This window comes from Microtus ochrogaster, chromosome 17 (genome assembly GCF_000317375.1).
Source record: "Microtus ochrogaster isolate Prairie Vole_2 chromosome 17, MicOch1.0, whole genome shotgun sequence".
Classification (NCBI taxonomy): Eukaryota; Metazoa; Chordata; class Mammalia; order Rodentia; family Cricetidae; genus Microtus; species Microtus ochrogaster.
Window position 1 is genome coordinate 16,830,130 of NC_022019.1, and position 16,227 is coordinate 16,846,356.

The window sequence follows — 16,227 nt, forward strand, 5'->3', positions numbered from 1 at the left end:
TGAATTAATACATTGGGTCATTTGTGTGGTTTTACATGGCTAGTATAATTGTGTTTAATGTGTCGGTGTGGTGATGTGTATGGGGGTGTGTTAACATGGCATGTCAGTGTGTGTGTAGTGGTGTGTGTAGGTGTGGCTCTAAATTTGGGACAACAAATAACGGGAAGAAAAAGGAGGGACCGAGTCAGGGAGGTATAAAGGTAGAGGTTGGAGATATGGCTCTCTCCTGGTCAGAACAGACTCTAAACTGTTGCCCCATAGGGAGCAGCCACTCTTCCTAGCTCCCTTTCTTGTCTTTCTGGAAAGTTCTGAGAACATGGTTTAGGGACGAAGACTGAAGACCTTTAGAAAAGAAGAAGGCATTTTGATCTGGCCTACAAAAGAACTAGGTTTAAGTGTGTATATGATTTGGGACATCCTCACCTGGAGGCTGTTTCCATGAGCCTCCCCTAAGAGGCATTTGTTCCCAAATATTCCCAGAAAACTCTGGCTTTCCATGCCCTTGTCTAGACGTAGAAGGTACACTAATAACTTGAACCAAAGACTCCCTGTTCTTATGGAGCTAAGGTGCTGCAGAGAGGAAAAACCAGAGGCAGGCCAAGGAGCAAATGAACAGGAAAGATAGAAGTGTGACTATCGCTAAGCCAACACGAAAATAAGATGCTGGGTGAGGCCATATGAATACCTAGGTATGACTCACAAGAAGAGCCTAGCATGGAGGAGAACAGGGGAATGGCAGGTTTGAAACAGGTATGGGAAGACCCCAGTGGGCAACCGTTGTGTGGAGGTGAGATCTGCAAGAGTCCATGTAGCTACACTTCTGAGTGAGGCGGAGGGTAGCGTTATGGGAGGCGAATGCTGAGGTAAGTGGGGTCATCTTTAAAAGATGCAGACCAAGTCGTTGGGAGTTGGGTGTTTTTAGCTGAGAAGTGGCGGGGAATCACTGGGAAGATTTTAGATGCTTGAGCAGCACAGTGCCACATATGCATTTGAAAACTACTCTTATTCCAGGGAGAATGGATGGTGAGGAGGAGGCAGGGGCATGGGCAAGAGTGGCACCAGTTAAGATGTTACCGCTGAAGTCCAGGTAAGAGACAGATAGTCAGAGGAGCATGGAGCTAACGGATGGGCTTGAGATAGATTGTGGAGGTGTGTGGAACTGTAACTGTGGCTCAGCCACATTCTCTGGCTTGTTCAACAGTGATGCTGCCCTTTATTATGATGGTAAGGATGAGGGGAGGGACAGACTGGGGTGGAGGGGGCAGAGATCAAGAATTCCGTTTAGTCTATGTTAGGACTGAGATGTCAGGACCTTCACCGGGAAATGCCAAAGTCAGGGGCAATCTATAGACAGATACTAGTGTATAGATGATATTTGAAGCTGAGAAAGCAGAAGTTTAGAGAGGGGGGCTAGAATCTAAAAAGCGGAGGGCTAAGATGAGGGTTACAGGGGAGGAGAGCCAGCTGGGAGAGGAAGCCTGGGTAGGTACCAGCTGTTAGAGTCGAAAGTGAAGGGGTGCCAGGGATATAGCTATAGTCAAACAAGAGAAACTTGGGACATGACTACCCACATCCCTTGTCTACATGGGGCTACCCCAACCTCCTACTGAACCCATAGGGAGAGTGAGGTGGGTTGATAGATTTGGGAGCATCACCCCCTCAGGCTTCATTATGAAGAGCAACGGGTAAAGGGGACTGGTGGGCCGAAGGGAGGCTTTGTTCTAGTTGTGGACGGGTAGTAATGGCTGTGTGTTTGTTCACTGTGCTGGATGGAACATGACAGGGAGGAGTTGGAGGGCACAAGAGGAGAGTGGAGGGGGCAAGAGGGATGGATGTCCTTGAGCATTGAGGAGGGATGAGATCCACATGGCACACACAAGCACAAGAGGCCAGGTGGCCTTTGGCAGGGACACGTCCACCTCCATGGTAACAGAAGGCAAAGCTGGGTTGCAGGTGAGAAAGACTGGTTGTTGCCAGGGAAGGGAAATGAGGGATTCTGTCCAGCTCTTTCCTTATAAAATATGAGGCAAAGTTCTGTGCTCCAAATGTTTGTGTAAGCCACACTCTCCCACCCAGTTCTTGGGTTGGGATCTTAATTCCGAAGGGGAGAGTATTAAGAGAGTTTCCATGTATTATTTTTATGAGTGTGGTGTGTGTGTGTGTGCTCACATGAGTTTATGTGCATCATGTGTGTGAAGGTACCTGTGGAGGACAGGAGAGGTTGTTGGATTCCTGAGGAAACTAGGTAATACCCCTTGGACAAACAATAACACAGGGAAACATGATTGTCCTTGAGCTGAAAGCAAATGCTTGATAGACATCTTGGCCTTCCCAACCTCTAGAGGGGAGTTCTTTACTTATAGATCACCTGATTGGTATCTATCTATCTATCTATCTATCTATCTATCTATCTATCTATCTATCTATCATCTGTCTGTCTGTCTGCCTGCCTGACTGTCTATCATCTATCTATCTATCTATCTATCTATCTATCTATCTATCTATCTATCTATCTATCTATCTATCTATCTGCCCCCTGAACATAGTAAAATACAATGTTGTCAGATCAGAACAAAGAGATAAGAAACAGCTCAGGGAGACTGAGTTAGGAGAAACTGTGAAGTAGCTTTTACAGGACATTTTAGGCGTGAGTAGAGGCATTTAAAGTCAGATCGGTCATTTTGGATGGTGTGTCTCTGAGCGACATTAAGCTGTTGGGCAGCCTGTGAGCCTGAGATGGAAGGAAGCTTTGCTTCCCTGAGATTAGTGTGTCAGAAGAGGGACTGATGTGGTGATGTGTTTGCTTGAAGGCCAGGAAGTTAAGCCTGTAAGAGGAATGTTTGAGGATGGGGTGGGGTGGTGGAAGGCTGGTCAGGGCAGTGGTTAAGTCTCAGGGAGGGTGACAGATTTTGCTAGGAGTAGGAATTCCTGAAGGAAAGCTGGAGAGGTGGGGAGAAGTTTATCCAAGGCTGAGATGCTGGTACAGACCCAGTGAAAGCAAGGCTGGGGCCATGACTGTGGCAATGGGCAGCAGGGGAAGATTATGTTGTAAAGACCATTTCTGTGGGGGAGAGGACCCAAGGATGGCATGGGAAGAGATGACTAGCCAAAGGAGGAGTCACTCTTAAAAGAATGGGGGCACTGATAGGTGACAGCCCCACTGAGGAGTGGGGGTGGGAGATTGGCGATATGACCTTCACAGGATGACAGATGGCGAAATGTGGCAAGCAGAAGAGAGGACCTCCCTTTCTACCCTGGACTCAGAGGTTAATCTGCACACCAGCTGACCAGTAGAGGCCTTTTCTTCCATGATTAGTGTGTTAAATGAGGAAGTCGCTGGTTTTGACAAATGTTTTTATTTGTCTATTCTTAATGCTTTGAATTATTGGAAAAATTTATTTTAGAGATTGGTGTTGAATGGTTTCCATGGCTTTTGAGTGTTTTGAAAATGTGCTTGGTAACTGTATTTTAAGATGTATTCAGTGTATTTTAGAAGCTAAGGGTTGTAAGTTGATGTATGTTTCCTGTGGTGAGAAAAGTCTATTTCATAATCGGTAAACAAAGTTTTAGTTAACAGATTGGGGCCTCATGTCAGCTTCCATTAATCACAAGGAGAAATGCCGAAGGTCAATCCCACCAATATAAAATACCTCAATTTCAGCTTTTATAAACACAGAGCTGAGACTGATACGCCTCTGTTGTATATATGAAAACCCCATGTCCCAGAAGTATATTTCAAAGATATAGAGACCTCAAATATGACTTAAAAAGTCCCTTTGCAAGGGAAAACACTTAAAATTTAAATTTCCAGAACTATAAAATCCAGACTAATCTGGCCTTTGAGGAATTTGAGAATAAATTTTAGTCGTGGTTAAAAATTGTCAAACTATAACAAGGTATTCAAAAGCATTCAGATTGACTCTTGTTGTTGATTTCTACTGCATTTTGTCTTCCATCAGGTTGACTTTGGGTGGGTTGACATGCTTTCAAAATGTCTGCTTCCTCTAAAGAGCCCCTGTGGCTTTGTGCTGGGGTCACTGGATTGTTCTCGGACTTCCTGGGCCTGTCTGGGTAGGGCAGTGCTCTGGGCATGTAGGGTAGTGGGAGATGAAGATTCGGGTCCTCTTGGTTCTCTGGGCTTTGAGCGACAGCAGAGGGGAATGGGAGGTGGAGTGTTGGCATGGCCCTCTGATCTAAGGTACCATTTTCTGTAGATTGATTAGGAGCTTCAGGGGTGGGGGCCAGATTTGAGAAGGGGTCTGAGGCTCTACTTTGTCAGATTTCCATGGAGAAGAGAAGCTCTGGAGATTGCCTCTTGTTCATGGAGGTGGAGTCCGAAGGACCTTTTCCCTATGGTCATAGTGTATAAAGGCAGGATCACGTGGATCTGGCTTTTTTTGTCAACAGGTGTGATGGATGTTGCAGAGATGGAGAGATGGGAAGAGGCACTTTCCAGCTGGGGAATCTTATTTTTAGGCAGGCCTTTGTTGCTTATATACTATGAATTAGAGACTCGAAGGGACATTGGCAATGAACTTTGCAATACTATCAGGAAATGCTAGAGGCAGCTGACTACTGAAGAAAAAACTCATTTAGTTCAATGTTTGGGAGGATCAAGGACCAAGGCTTGAAAGGGCACAACAGTATGGGGGGTTCATATATAGAACAAATGGTTACCTCTTGGACCTGAGAAGAGAGGATGAGGCCAAACTCAGGCTTTTAAGACAATTCTCCCTCTCCATAGAACCACCATTCATAAGTGCTGCCTTTCGGGAGCATGTACCCAATGATGAAGAGACCTCCCTGCAACCCCACCTTCAAAGGTTCTGCCATCTGCCAGTAGCTAGGGATTAACCAAATTTTCCATCAATGGGCCCTTGTGTGGGCATGCGACTTACATCCAAGTCCCAGTGGGTATTTTTGTCTTCATCACTCTGTCTCACCTTGGATGTCACTTGTGTACATCATCCTGTCTCACCTTGGATGTCACTTGTATACATACAGTGTGAGCACTGTGGCCCCATCTTGCACATGAGACAGATGAAGCTCAAAGAAGTTCCTATAACCTCTGTGCACTTGCTATACCAGGCAGTCGCCCATCTCTCGATGGTTTCATTTCCCAAGCCACCGCTAGGTCAGAGGACTCACTCTTAACAATAACCAGAGGCAGAGGATGGAACCTAGGAGACAAGAGGAATTTTTTTGTTTGTCTTTAATTCTGATCTCCTCTGCTCTAGAATGTGAGCTTCAGACAACCTGGAGTCTTCTCAAGTTTGTTAATTAGTGCTATTGCCTCCCCAGCAGCCCTTGACCGGGGCTGGAAGAGAGTTCAGAGATTGCTGGTTGCAAAACTGAAGTTGCAGTTGGGTGGCCTCTTGAGGGCAAAAGGCGATAGGTTACAGCATGGGCTCCCCACTTCTGTTTCTTCTCCTGCCCTTCCTTTTCCCCCCTCTGTCTTCCAGTCATCCTTCCCTGGCAGAGTTTGTTTATTGTTTTTCTCACTGTTAGCATACCCCTAACTGCTTGCAGTCTGTTGACCGTCCAGTTGACTCTCCTTTCCTTTCATGAAACTCTTGACTTCATGACACCAGATTCTCGCGATTTCCTCCAACTCAAGTTCCATTGCTTCTCAGTCTGTACTACACACTGGCACCCATAGTTCTGGCCCATCCCGGGACCTTTTCATCTCTATTCTCAAGCTCAGCCTAGGCAGTCTTGTTGAGTTGGGTGGCTACTCATGTGAGTTATGACATGGGCTAGCTTAGTGTCTCCAGCCCAGATGGCGCTCTGATTCTCTGTCTTGTCACCATCTCCATTTGGCTACTTATGAATTCTCTCATACCAACCAGGTTTCATCCTAAAAATACCCAAATGATTCTAGTCTCCTCTTTCCTCCCTAGTATTCTCTGTCAGTTCTCTGTCAATCAGCACCATCTACCTGACAGATGAAACTAGTCTTCTGGAGTTCTCTCTCCTTCCACTCAAAATCCAGCCAATCCTGCTATGCTGTGCTCCACTTAATGTGCCAAATAAAAATAGGCTACCATGACACCTGCCCCAGCCTTCACCTCTCTGGCCTGCTACGGAAACACTCCCCTCCACTTGAGTCCATTTCTCCCACCTCCTTTCTCAGTATACCAGCCTTCCATGTATTGATGAAGAAGCTATTGTGTCTCCTCCTTCCCTCCTCCAAGTGCTTTTCATTTTAGTGTTAAAACCTAAAATTTTAGCTGGGCAGTGGTGGCACATGCCTTTGATTCCAGTACTCAGGAGGCAGAGGTAGGAGAAACTCTGTGAGTTCAAGGCCAGCCTGGTGTACAAAGTGAGTTTCAGGACAGGCTTCTAAGATACACAGAGAAACCCTGTCTCGAAAAACCAAACCAAACCAAACCAAATCACCAACAGCAGCAGCAGCAGCAGCAGCAGCAGCAGCAGCAGCAGCAGCAGCAGCAGCAGCAGCAGCAGCAGCAGCAACAACAAAAACCTAAAAGAAACCCCTAAAGTCTTTACCCTGCTCTACAAGGCCCTCACTGCCTGCTCTAAATTATTGTTCCTCTAATATTTTCCTTGTTCAAGAAGCTTTAGCCACCCCATTCTTTTCATTTATTCTTTTTTTTTTTTTGGATTGGGAACACGCCAAACCATGTCTTTCTCCAGGCCTTTGTATGTGACCTTCCTATTGCTCATAATCCTCTGACCTTGGATTTTTGTGTGTGATCTACTCCTGCTTACCGTTCTCAAATTGATGTCCCCTCCTGGAAGATACTCTATATCTTCTCTCTCCATCATTCTTTTCTGAATTTTCTTATTTCCTTCATCACATGTCTCAACCCTTTAAATCTTTTAATGTATATGTGTTTTATTACCAGGTTTTCTGTCACTGGCGTGAAAGCCCCTGGAAAACAGGACTCCATCTTTCTAGGCCGTTCTAGTTAGTTCTTGAAAATATTTGTTGGTTGGTTTCTGTTTGACTGACTTCTAACTGCCAGGCCCTGGTGCTGTTGGCAGAGAGCCTTTGTGTGCACACATGTGCAGATGAGGTTGGGGGCAAGTGACCCACGGGCAAGAAGGGAAGGTTCCTGGCAAGAAGGGAACTTGAAGTACCTAGGTCCCTGTGCCTTGTGAGAATCTTAGAAGGCTGAGGCTCTTAATTTCTGCCTATTTGTTTGTGATTGGAAAGTATACCTTGATGATACAGAGGAGATAGGAGGAACAAAAGATGCCTGAGAATCACACATAGGTGAAACAGAGCTACCTTCTGCTCAGGTGAAACTGGTCCGTGGAGAGCTAGGTGTACTAGGTGTGTGTGCCTGTGAGTCCATGGATGTGCATTTGGGTGTGGTCACTAGCAGCACTTGGGGCTTGTTTCTAGGTGTTGGGTTCAAACTTTGGAAGGAAGCTTAGAATCATAGGGTAGTTGCAAATTCAAGTGCCAGCCATAGAGCCTGTAACTCGGTGGGCTTCGTGGATGCCTGAGATTATGAAGTTTGAGCATCTCTGCTCACAGCTAGTCTCCTCCCTCTGAGTGCATACACAGTAAAGCTGGAATTTGAGATGGATATGACACACAATTGATAAACAAATTGAGTGTAGTGGCTTTAACGCGTCAGATCCAGAATGAGATGCTCTCATGTGAGGCCTATCTGTGGAAGAACTGAAAGCTGTAGAGATTGAATTAGTTAAGGAAAAACCTAAAATTTCACTAAATAATTAAGGGAGTTAGTCTAATAGTTCAGGATTTAATCCCAACCATCTGGGAGGCTGAAGCAGGAGGATTACATGTTCAAAGGCTCTTTGGACCATCGAATGAGTTCAAGGCTAGTCTGAGCAACCTAGTAAAAAAGACTGGGGGACTATCTCAGTGGTAGAATTTGCAATTAGCCACAGTACCCCCCCCCCACTATTAAGTAGAAGTGATACTGTTAAAAGGACCTAAATATGGTGGGTCATACTTGGGTGACTGGCAAACTCAGCTCTGTTAAATGCAGAACAGCTGTTCAGGGAATATCAGATTGAAGGGTGGGTGCCATACCTGGGGACAGCCTGGTGCTGAGGATAGACCATTGGCTCAGGGGGGTGCCCTTGGCAAGAAGAGAGAACTGACTCCCCAGGGTGTATGAGGCTGGTGTAGACCTTTTGTGGTGAAGCCACTACCTCTCTTCAGCCAGCTGTGTCCCTATTTCCTTGGTTTACACCGAGGGACAAGGGAAGGGATAAAGAAGCCAAGATGTATCTCTGGGAGCTGGAGCTGCTGGTAGGAGAGATTCCCTGAGGTTTGGACAGCGCCAAGTGCCATCAAATCCTGCCTCCCTCTCCCCTGGGCAGCTGTTTGCTACTCACAATTTCACCCATCTTTGGTTCTCTCTCTACGGGCCTAGAGGACTCTCATAGTGCCTCAGTGGCAACATCTGTCAAGGGTAGGCAGTCCGGGATCAAAGGGCCTGGCACTCATTTTCAGCTCCCGAGTCTCTGTTGAGATCTGTGTGGTCTCAGCTACCTGCACAGGGAGTGAATAGGGATTGAGAGGGCCTAAGCTTCCAGAATCTTCATCCCTGTCTGCTATACGGTTTTATTTTGGAGCTGTAGGCTGAGGAGGTTGAGGGATCCTGGGGATAGAAATCTGTGTCTGGAATCTCCGCTGTCTTTCTTTCCAGGCGTTAGGAGCGAGGCTTTGGGGTAGGATGAAATGAGGCAGGCCAGAAAGGGGCACCCTGTGCCCCAAACCTGTTACCTAGGCTTGCCTGCACCTGGCTGTGTGCTGAGACCTTGACCTGCTCAAGTGGGCAGCTAGGCTAGTTCTGAGGAGCTGGCTTGCTCCACAATGGAGCACCTTGCCATCTGCCCCCCTCACCCCCTGCAGACACAGAAGGGGTATTTTCCACAATGAAGCACCCCACCATCTGCACCCCCTGCAGACACAGAAGGGGTATCTTCCACAATGGAGCACCCCACCATTTGCCCCCCTCCCCCCCCAGACACAGAAGGGATATCTTCCACAATGGAGCCCCCCCTGCTGACACAGAAGGGGTATCTTCCACAATGGAGCCCCCCTGCAGACACAGAAGGGTATCTTCCCAGTATTCAGGCAGTTGTTGTTCACACTGCTGCATTTCTTGATTTTTTTGTTTTCTTCTAGGAAATTTACCAAGTTGAGACCCAGGGGTTTACATGTCCCACCCCATAGCAAACACTTTCACTATTCAAGCTCCAAATGGAAGCCACTGGGGCTATAATTACACTGGCATTAGCTATGAACACTGCTGCGAGGAGGGGAGCAGAGCACCTGGGGGGAACCTGGATGCAGCCGCAGGCCTAAATTAGCTGTTGCTCTGCTTGTGGTTGTCAACTGCTCCTCTGCAGAGACCACCCCTCCCTGCTCCCCCCGCCCCTGGCCCCAGGCCGCTCACTCTTCGCTCCTGCCAGCCAGCCAGCATCTGACAAGTACAGGAAGGACTGTCTGGTCTGGGAGAACAGCCCCACAGAGGCAGGCCACATCAGCCTCTGTGCTGACAGGCATCCCTGGGTTCTTGCACAGCCTGCTGAAAGGTGGAACAGCATCTCACAGCATTGCTGCCGAGGTCAAGGCTCCAGCATGGCCAAGTTAACCGCCCAGCCGCCCAGCACTCCCTCTTGCTTTCTTGGTCTTTCTCCATTCTAGGCATGATTTTCTTTGTGGTCTTCTCAGCCATTGTTTGACTGCCCCCCTCTGCCTAGGACCCCTTTTCCTACTTCCCCAGACTCACTTTGTTAGTTCTAGCAAGGAAATCACTGGGTCCATGTGCCCCGACTCCAGACAGGTCTTTTCCTCTCTGTACCCTGACCTCATCATCCAGGAGAGCTCAGTATTAGCATTTGCATAGATGGGCGGCTCTTTTGTCTCCAACTCGCTCAGCAAGGTGGCAGCCTAGTGGCTGGGGTAGTGTGTATGTATGCATATCCAACATATGTATGCCTGCATGAATCTATTTAAATTTGTATGTGTTGTATGTGCGTGTGTGATGTGTATACTCCTCTGTGTGCATGTGAGTGCTCACATATCCATGTGAAGGCCAGATCAGCATCAAGAATCTTCCTCAATCACTTCTCTTGTTTTTCTTTTTAAAGACAGGGTCTCTCCTTGGCCCTGGAGCTTATTGGGTGGCTAGGTTGGCTGGACAGTGTGCTTCAGGGATCCTGTGCTCACTAATTCTCCCAACACTGGAGTTATAGATGTACCTGGCTTTTGCATTCTCTCTCTCTCTCCCTCCCTCCCTCTCTCCCTCCCTCCCTCCCTCCCTTCCTTCTTTCCTTCCTGGCCCTGGGCATCCAAACTCAGGCCCTTATGTTTACGTAGCAGACGCTTTACATACTGAGCCTTCACCTTAGTTAAAAGCTGTTTATTGAGAAAAGATTAGAAAAATAAATCTTGATGCTTTTCTGCCTTAATTTCAAGGCAACCTGTTTTTTCTCTCTCTCTTTTCTTTTGTCTTATCTTTTCTCTTTCCTTCTCTCCCTTTTGGAGACAGGGTCTCCCCCAACCTATGAGGGCATGGAACTCACTATGTAGCTGAATTTGATCATCCTGCCTCAGCCTCCAGAGGGCTAGGACAGTAGAAGCGAGCTGTCATATCCTGCTCCAGTTCCCATTTAAAAGAGATACAAAGTTTTTTTGTTTTTTGTTTTTTGTTTTTTTTGGTTTTTCGAGTCAGGGTTTCTCTGTGGTTTTGGAGCCTGTCCTGGAACTAGTTCTTGTAGACCAGGCTGGTCTCGAACTCACAGAGATCCGTCTGCCTCTGCCTCCCTAGTGCTGGGATTAAAGGTGTGCACCACCACCGCCCGGCAAGATCCAAAGTTTTTTAGGGCAGTTTCACACTCACAGCCTGATTGAAGGAAGATAGAAGCCCACTGGGTGCTTCCCCAGTCTCCCTACTGCTAATACACTACTCTGGTGCTGCTTTGTTACAACTCTGTGTTACAACAGTGATACACTGTTACTACCCAGAGCTTACAGCTGCCAGCAGAGTTTACTTACATGCATATTTCCTGATGACCATTACAGTATCATTTAGAATGTTTCACCACCTTGAAGATACCCCATGTTTTGCCTATTCATCCCTCCCTCCCTCTCCCAGCTTCTGATAGCCACTGATCTTTCTACCATCTCTATTGTTTTCCCTCTTCCCAAATGTCATGTACTCAGCATCTTATGTCCTGCAGCTTTCGTGAGTTTCTCATGGTGTGACAGCTCATTTCCTTTTATCACCAAATAATTTTCTGTTGCCTATACTCCCTTCCTCTTTATTTCGCTACAAACAGAGGGACATTGCTCTTCCCAGAGTTACAAGGTTGCTCCTGGCGAAGCAGCATTAAAGTGAGTGGTTCACTTCTGGTCTTGTCTACTGCTGCCTCCCGATCTCTTCTTGCCTAGGCCACCATTAATACTTGAATAAATGTAACCATGTCCATGGTTACTCGGTTTGTGGCAATTCTGCTTCATTCAAAATACAAACAAACTTGCAAGCATTTTTTATAAACCCAAATTGTTATTGTAACATTTATTCTTTTCTTTATATGGAATATACTTACTGAGTATTCATGCACCAAACTTTTGGTCCATGGAGGATAAATAACCTCTGCCTTATTTTAAGATAAAAATGAGTCATTTACATACACGGTGGCTGCTGCTGATGTGTGCTGTGTAAACATGGACCATTTGGGGGATAGATGCAGGACTGGGGGTGCTATGTGCCAGGAGGCAAGAACTCACAGATCAGCTAACATTTGAGCAGAGAGCTATCTAATTAGTATGGCTCTATGAGCATTGGGGAAAGAGGAGAGCCTTGCAGGCCAGGGACACACCAAGTACAGAGGCCCCAAGACCAGGCCACCATTAGTCTGCTCCAGGAAGATCAAGGCAGCTAGTACTGAAGTTGAGTGACCAAAAGAAAGGAGCAGGGGCAGCAAGGCCAAGCAGAACAGAACAGTGCTGCTTAAAAGTAACGCAACACACCATGCACATGGAATTCTTTTTTTTTTTTTTTTGCACATGGAATTCTAAATGTTTTAGTGGCCACATCAAAAGGAAAAAAGATAGGTGAAGTTAATTTTGATACTATGTTTAATACTTCATGTCTAAAATATTATCCCAACATGCGATTAAAGCAAAGAAATTATTAGTATATGCTGTCTAGCTTAATAACCTTTTAGCATCTGGGATGTGTTTCCTAATCTTTCCAGTTCAATGGCCATTGGTTACCATGTTGGACAATGCAAACACAGAGCCTTGTAGATCATGCTGAAGTCACTGAGTGAAGCCAGTGGATGTCCTGGAACCTTGGAGGGACACACCTTTGTGCCTGAGGTTCTTGAAATTCGCGCCAGTTTCTATGATGAGAGAAGATCATTGTGGGGTGTTATGAAAGTTGGGGGACAGGGTGTGGTGGTGACCTTGGGGGAAGGTGATTGTAAGGCAATGAGAAGTGGTGTATTCTGGGTATGTTTTGAAGGTGGATTTCCTGGTTTTCCTGATGTGGTTGTGAAGGAGAGAGGAGTCAGGGACTGGGTAACGACTTTGGCTTGAGCTGCTTTGGTGTGGCTGTTTTCAGAAGGATACAGGTGACTCTTATTTGAGCCACGGGGACAGAGGGCAGAATGGGTTTGACACAAGAGTGTTGGGTTTTCAGGTAGTATTGTTGAGTAGAGGTGAACAGATGAATCTGGGGTTTGCGAGAGAGGTCTCAGGATGTGGAAGGAGGCTGACTGACAGTGTTTAATGACGTGAGATAAAATGATAGCCCCAACTGCCTGGAGAGGAGGGCTGGGCCCTGGGGAGCACAGACAAGAACCAACAAAACAACCTGAGCAGCGAGTTATCGGGGAGGACAGAATAAAGACAAGCAAGGAAGGAGATTTCAGGCAGAAGTGAAAAAGCTGCTGGGCACAGGGTTGCAGGTATGCCAGCTGGAAAGGCTGGGTCTGCGGGTTCCTATCTATGATGTGGGAGCTGCCTGGTGTGGGTCTGAGAGAAAATGCAAGGAGGGCCGGACACAGATGGGGGAGACAACTAGTTTTTGCTTTAAAGGGGAACAGAAAATGGGGTGACATTAAGGGAACCACATGACCACTAGGAGACCCCCCAAATTAAAGACAGGCAGTCATATAGTCAATAGGAATATTCTAGAAGACAGAACCAATTCATGATGCAAAGAAAGTTATGAGCATTTTCGTATGCTAACAAAGATGCTTTGTGGCAGGTACTATTTTGCAGACAAGGAAACCGAGGCAAAGAATTGTTTGATCTGATGCATAGCTGAGGCAGGGCGTGAAGGTGGGCTCTGTTTTACAAGGCTTAGTTTTGTCCTGGTTCTGCCTCTTGGTTTCCTGGCTGGAGTAGTCAGCTCTTTAGTTGGGACTTCTTAATTCTTTAATGTATTGAGTGCCCATCATGGCGCCCAGCAGAGGTAGGACCTTATAGGTATTTAATGACCTAGCAATCAGAGGACCAGGAACTACACATGCAAATACCAAGTCACTATGCTTATCTGTAGCAGGGTCATGCTTCTACCAGCCCAGTTTTGGGCCTTCCCTACCCTATGGCAGGTTCTTGTATAGACAACCGTACCAGCAATGGAACATGGCAGGGTAGAAGAACTTACCTCTGGTCTAGGCTGATTATTCTCTAGGCACACGATGGTGCCGAGCAACTGGCTTCTGCCTCTAGTTTTCCGTCAAGGTTCAGGATGGCTGTGGCAGTCCCGTACCCACCCAGGATTCATTTTCTTTATATGTAAAACACAGGTTGGGTTGGGTGACCACTCACCTGATTGGTCCCAGAAGATCTCAGGTGGCCATGTGCAGATTGGGGGTCCTGCCCCTCTTTCTGCCGGTCACCAAATTAGACAAGAGGGTCTTCCTAGGTGGGGGGTGGGTGGTAGAGTCAGATTGTTTCTCTGCCAGGCATCCTCTTGGTACAATGGAGATCTATGAGGTTGGGACAGCCATCACGGAGTAGCCTTGCTATTCCTGGGAGTCCTGCTGTGTACCTCAGACATCTCCCCCATTGTATTAAACAGAAAGCCACAACAGTATGGCAAGAGACCCAGCCCATCTGGATCGTGGTGGTTTTACACCCAACAGTGTCAGAGTTGAAGCTGTGACAGTCTGCCCTTCACACTTAGCGGACTTGTGTACTCCCTTGTAGGCAGCAGTGGCAACCACACCCTTCTGGACACAGAAGAATAGCTTTGGTGGTTGCAAGGGTAGGGGTGAGGAGGGCAGCCAGGGTGTTTTCTGAATCCTTGTTGACAGAACTCAGTGATGAGTGTTCCCCACTCCAAATGCCAGTGGTGCCAGTTCTTCAAAGTCCCACGGAACTTCTGCTGGAGGACTGGCAGGGGCCCTTAGTTATGTGACTTTGAGCCAGACACGTTATTTCCTGCCCTAGAAGACAGGGCCATGAATGACCACTTCTAAGCATCTGAAGCTGGGGTTAGTCTAAGAACTTGGGATGAGTCTCCTTCTGAACTACTCCTTGCATGTGTAAGGTACCCCTTTCCTGGAGCTGTCTCCTACAGTGTACCCCTTTCCTGGAACTGTCTCCTGTACTTTGTGCACCTGCATATTAACATCTTTAATACTCACTACAGCCATACATTCTTGGAAATGATCTTTATTTCAAGACTAGGAAACGGAGGCAAGGAGCCTGCCTACGGTACCAATCTTGAGTGTCCACACATGCCCTCCCGCTGTGGCCGCATGCACCTCTGACTAGTGTTCTCCTTCCTCCTCCAGGGACAGGGGCAGACCCGGTGGTCAGTGCCAAGAGCAATCACTGCCTGGATGCGGCCAAGGCCTGCAACCTGAATGACAACTGCAAGAAGCTTCGCTCCTCCTACATCTCCATCTGCAACCGCGAGATCTCGTCCACCGAACGCTGCAACCGCCGCAAGTGCCACAAGGCCCTGCGCCAGTTCTTTGACCGCGTGCCCAGCGAGTATACCTACCGCATGCTCTTCTGCTCCTGTCAGGACCAGGCATGCGCTGAGCGCCGCCGGCAGACCATTCTGCCCAGCTGCTCCTATGAGGACAAGGAGAAGCCGAACTGCCTGGACCTGCGTACCCTGTGCCGTATAGACCACCTATGCCGGTAAGAACGGCTGAAGCTCTGGCTGTTGACTAGGGGTGCTCGCGTGTGGTTGGGCCGTATTTAGGGTCACTTGAATTATGATCATGAATGAACCCGGCAGAAGGTGTTGAGAAGGCTAAAACTGGTTGGTCGTAGGTGAAATCAGTTGTCACCTATTCATGGCATTCATTCAGCCACTCATCGGTCCATCTATAACATTCATTCATCTGTCCATCACCCAGCTCTTCCATTCAGTGTGAGTTTATTATTTGTCTACACTGTGTGCAGCTTCATGCTGAGTACTTCAAGGGATGCCAGAATTAACTACCCCAGGAGCTTACAGTTTCAAGTCATGGATTTCTAACAGGAGGAAGGGACCTTCAGAGGTTTTTGCTCCACTTTTAAGGGAAGCCCGTGCCCATGTCCCAGCAGAGGAATGTGATCTAAGAGCCAGATCACTGCAGACGGAGAGCAAAGCCACGCTAGTGTTCAGTGAGGACTGGGTTCTGGAGGCTGATAGTCCTGGGTTCAAATCCTGTGTGGCTTTAAGTCAGTTTTTAAGATTTCCCATGTTATCATGGCTTCATCTGTGAAGAAGGAATACGTAATATCCTGGCACTGGTGTGCACATGATTACATATCCAAGCCTTAGCACAGAGCCTGGCATGTAGCTAATATATTTAATAAGTATAGCCTAATTATTAGGTATGGGTTTTCAAAATTTGGTTATAGCTAGTTGAAATTTGCTTTTTACTTTTTTTTTTTTTGGCGTTTGTTGTGCTTTTCCTGTCAGCGAAGTATTGATTTATTGAGCCATGTCGTGTGCAGTGCTCGCTACTCAGTCCTGGCCATGGAGAGGAGAACACACTGCTCTCAACAGGGCCCACATTCCACAGAAGGGAGATGTGGTCCCAACTCAGTGGAGCATGGCTGGGGCTTGCAGAGAAGGGAGCCCAGGGGAGGGCTGTCTGACAAAGTCTGGGAGTCCTGAGGGGGATCATTGTGTTGATGGAGCCTTGAGGACTGAGGAGGAGAAGGCCCAGGGGTGAGTCTGTCAGGAGAAACTTGAAGGAGAGTGTGGGCTGATGGGAACTTCAGAGGTAGCTGTTGGGGGACCGCTGGAG

At 47.4% G+C, this 16,227-nt stretch overlaps 1 protein-coding gene across 2 annotated transcripts in view; it reads left to right on the forward strand.

The window, feature by feature from the left end:
• The window catches only part of Gfra2 (GDNF family receptor alpha 2), a 97,300-nt gene that overhangs the window by 22,142 nt on the left and 58,931 nt on the right, over positions 1-16,227 (forward strand). For both annotated transcript variants that reach the window (XM_005355602.2, XM_026783269.1), the window contains one exon: positions 14,770-15,124. In XM_005355602.2, the coding sequence (XP_005355659.1) occupies positions 14,770-15,124 (355 nt within the window). The remainder of the gene's footprint in view (positions 1-14,769; positions 15,125-16,227) is intronic.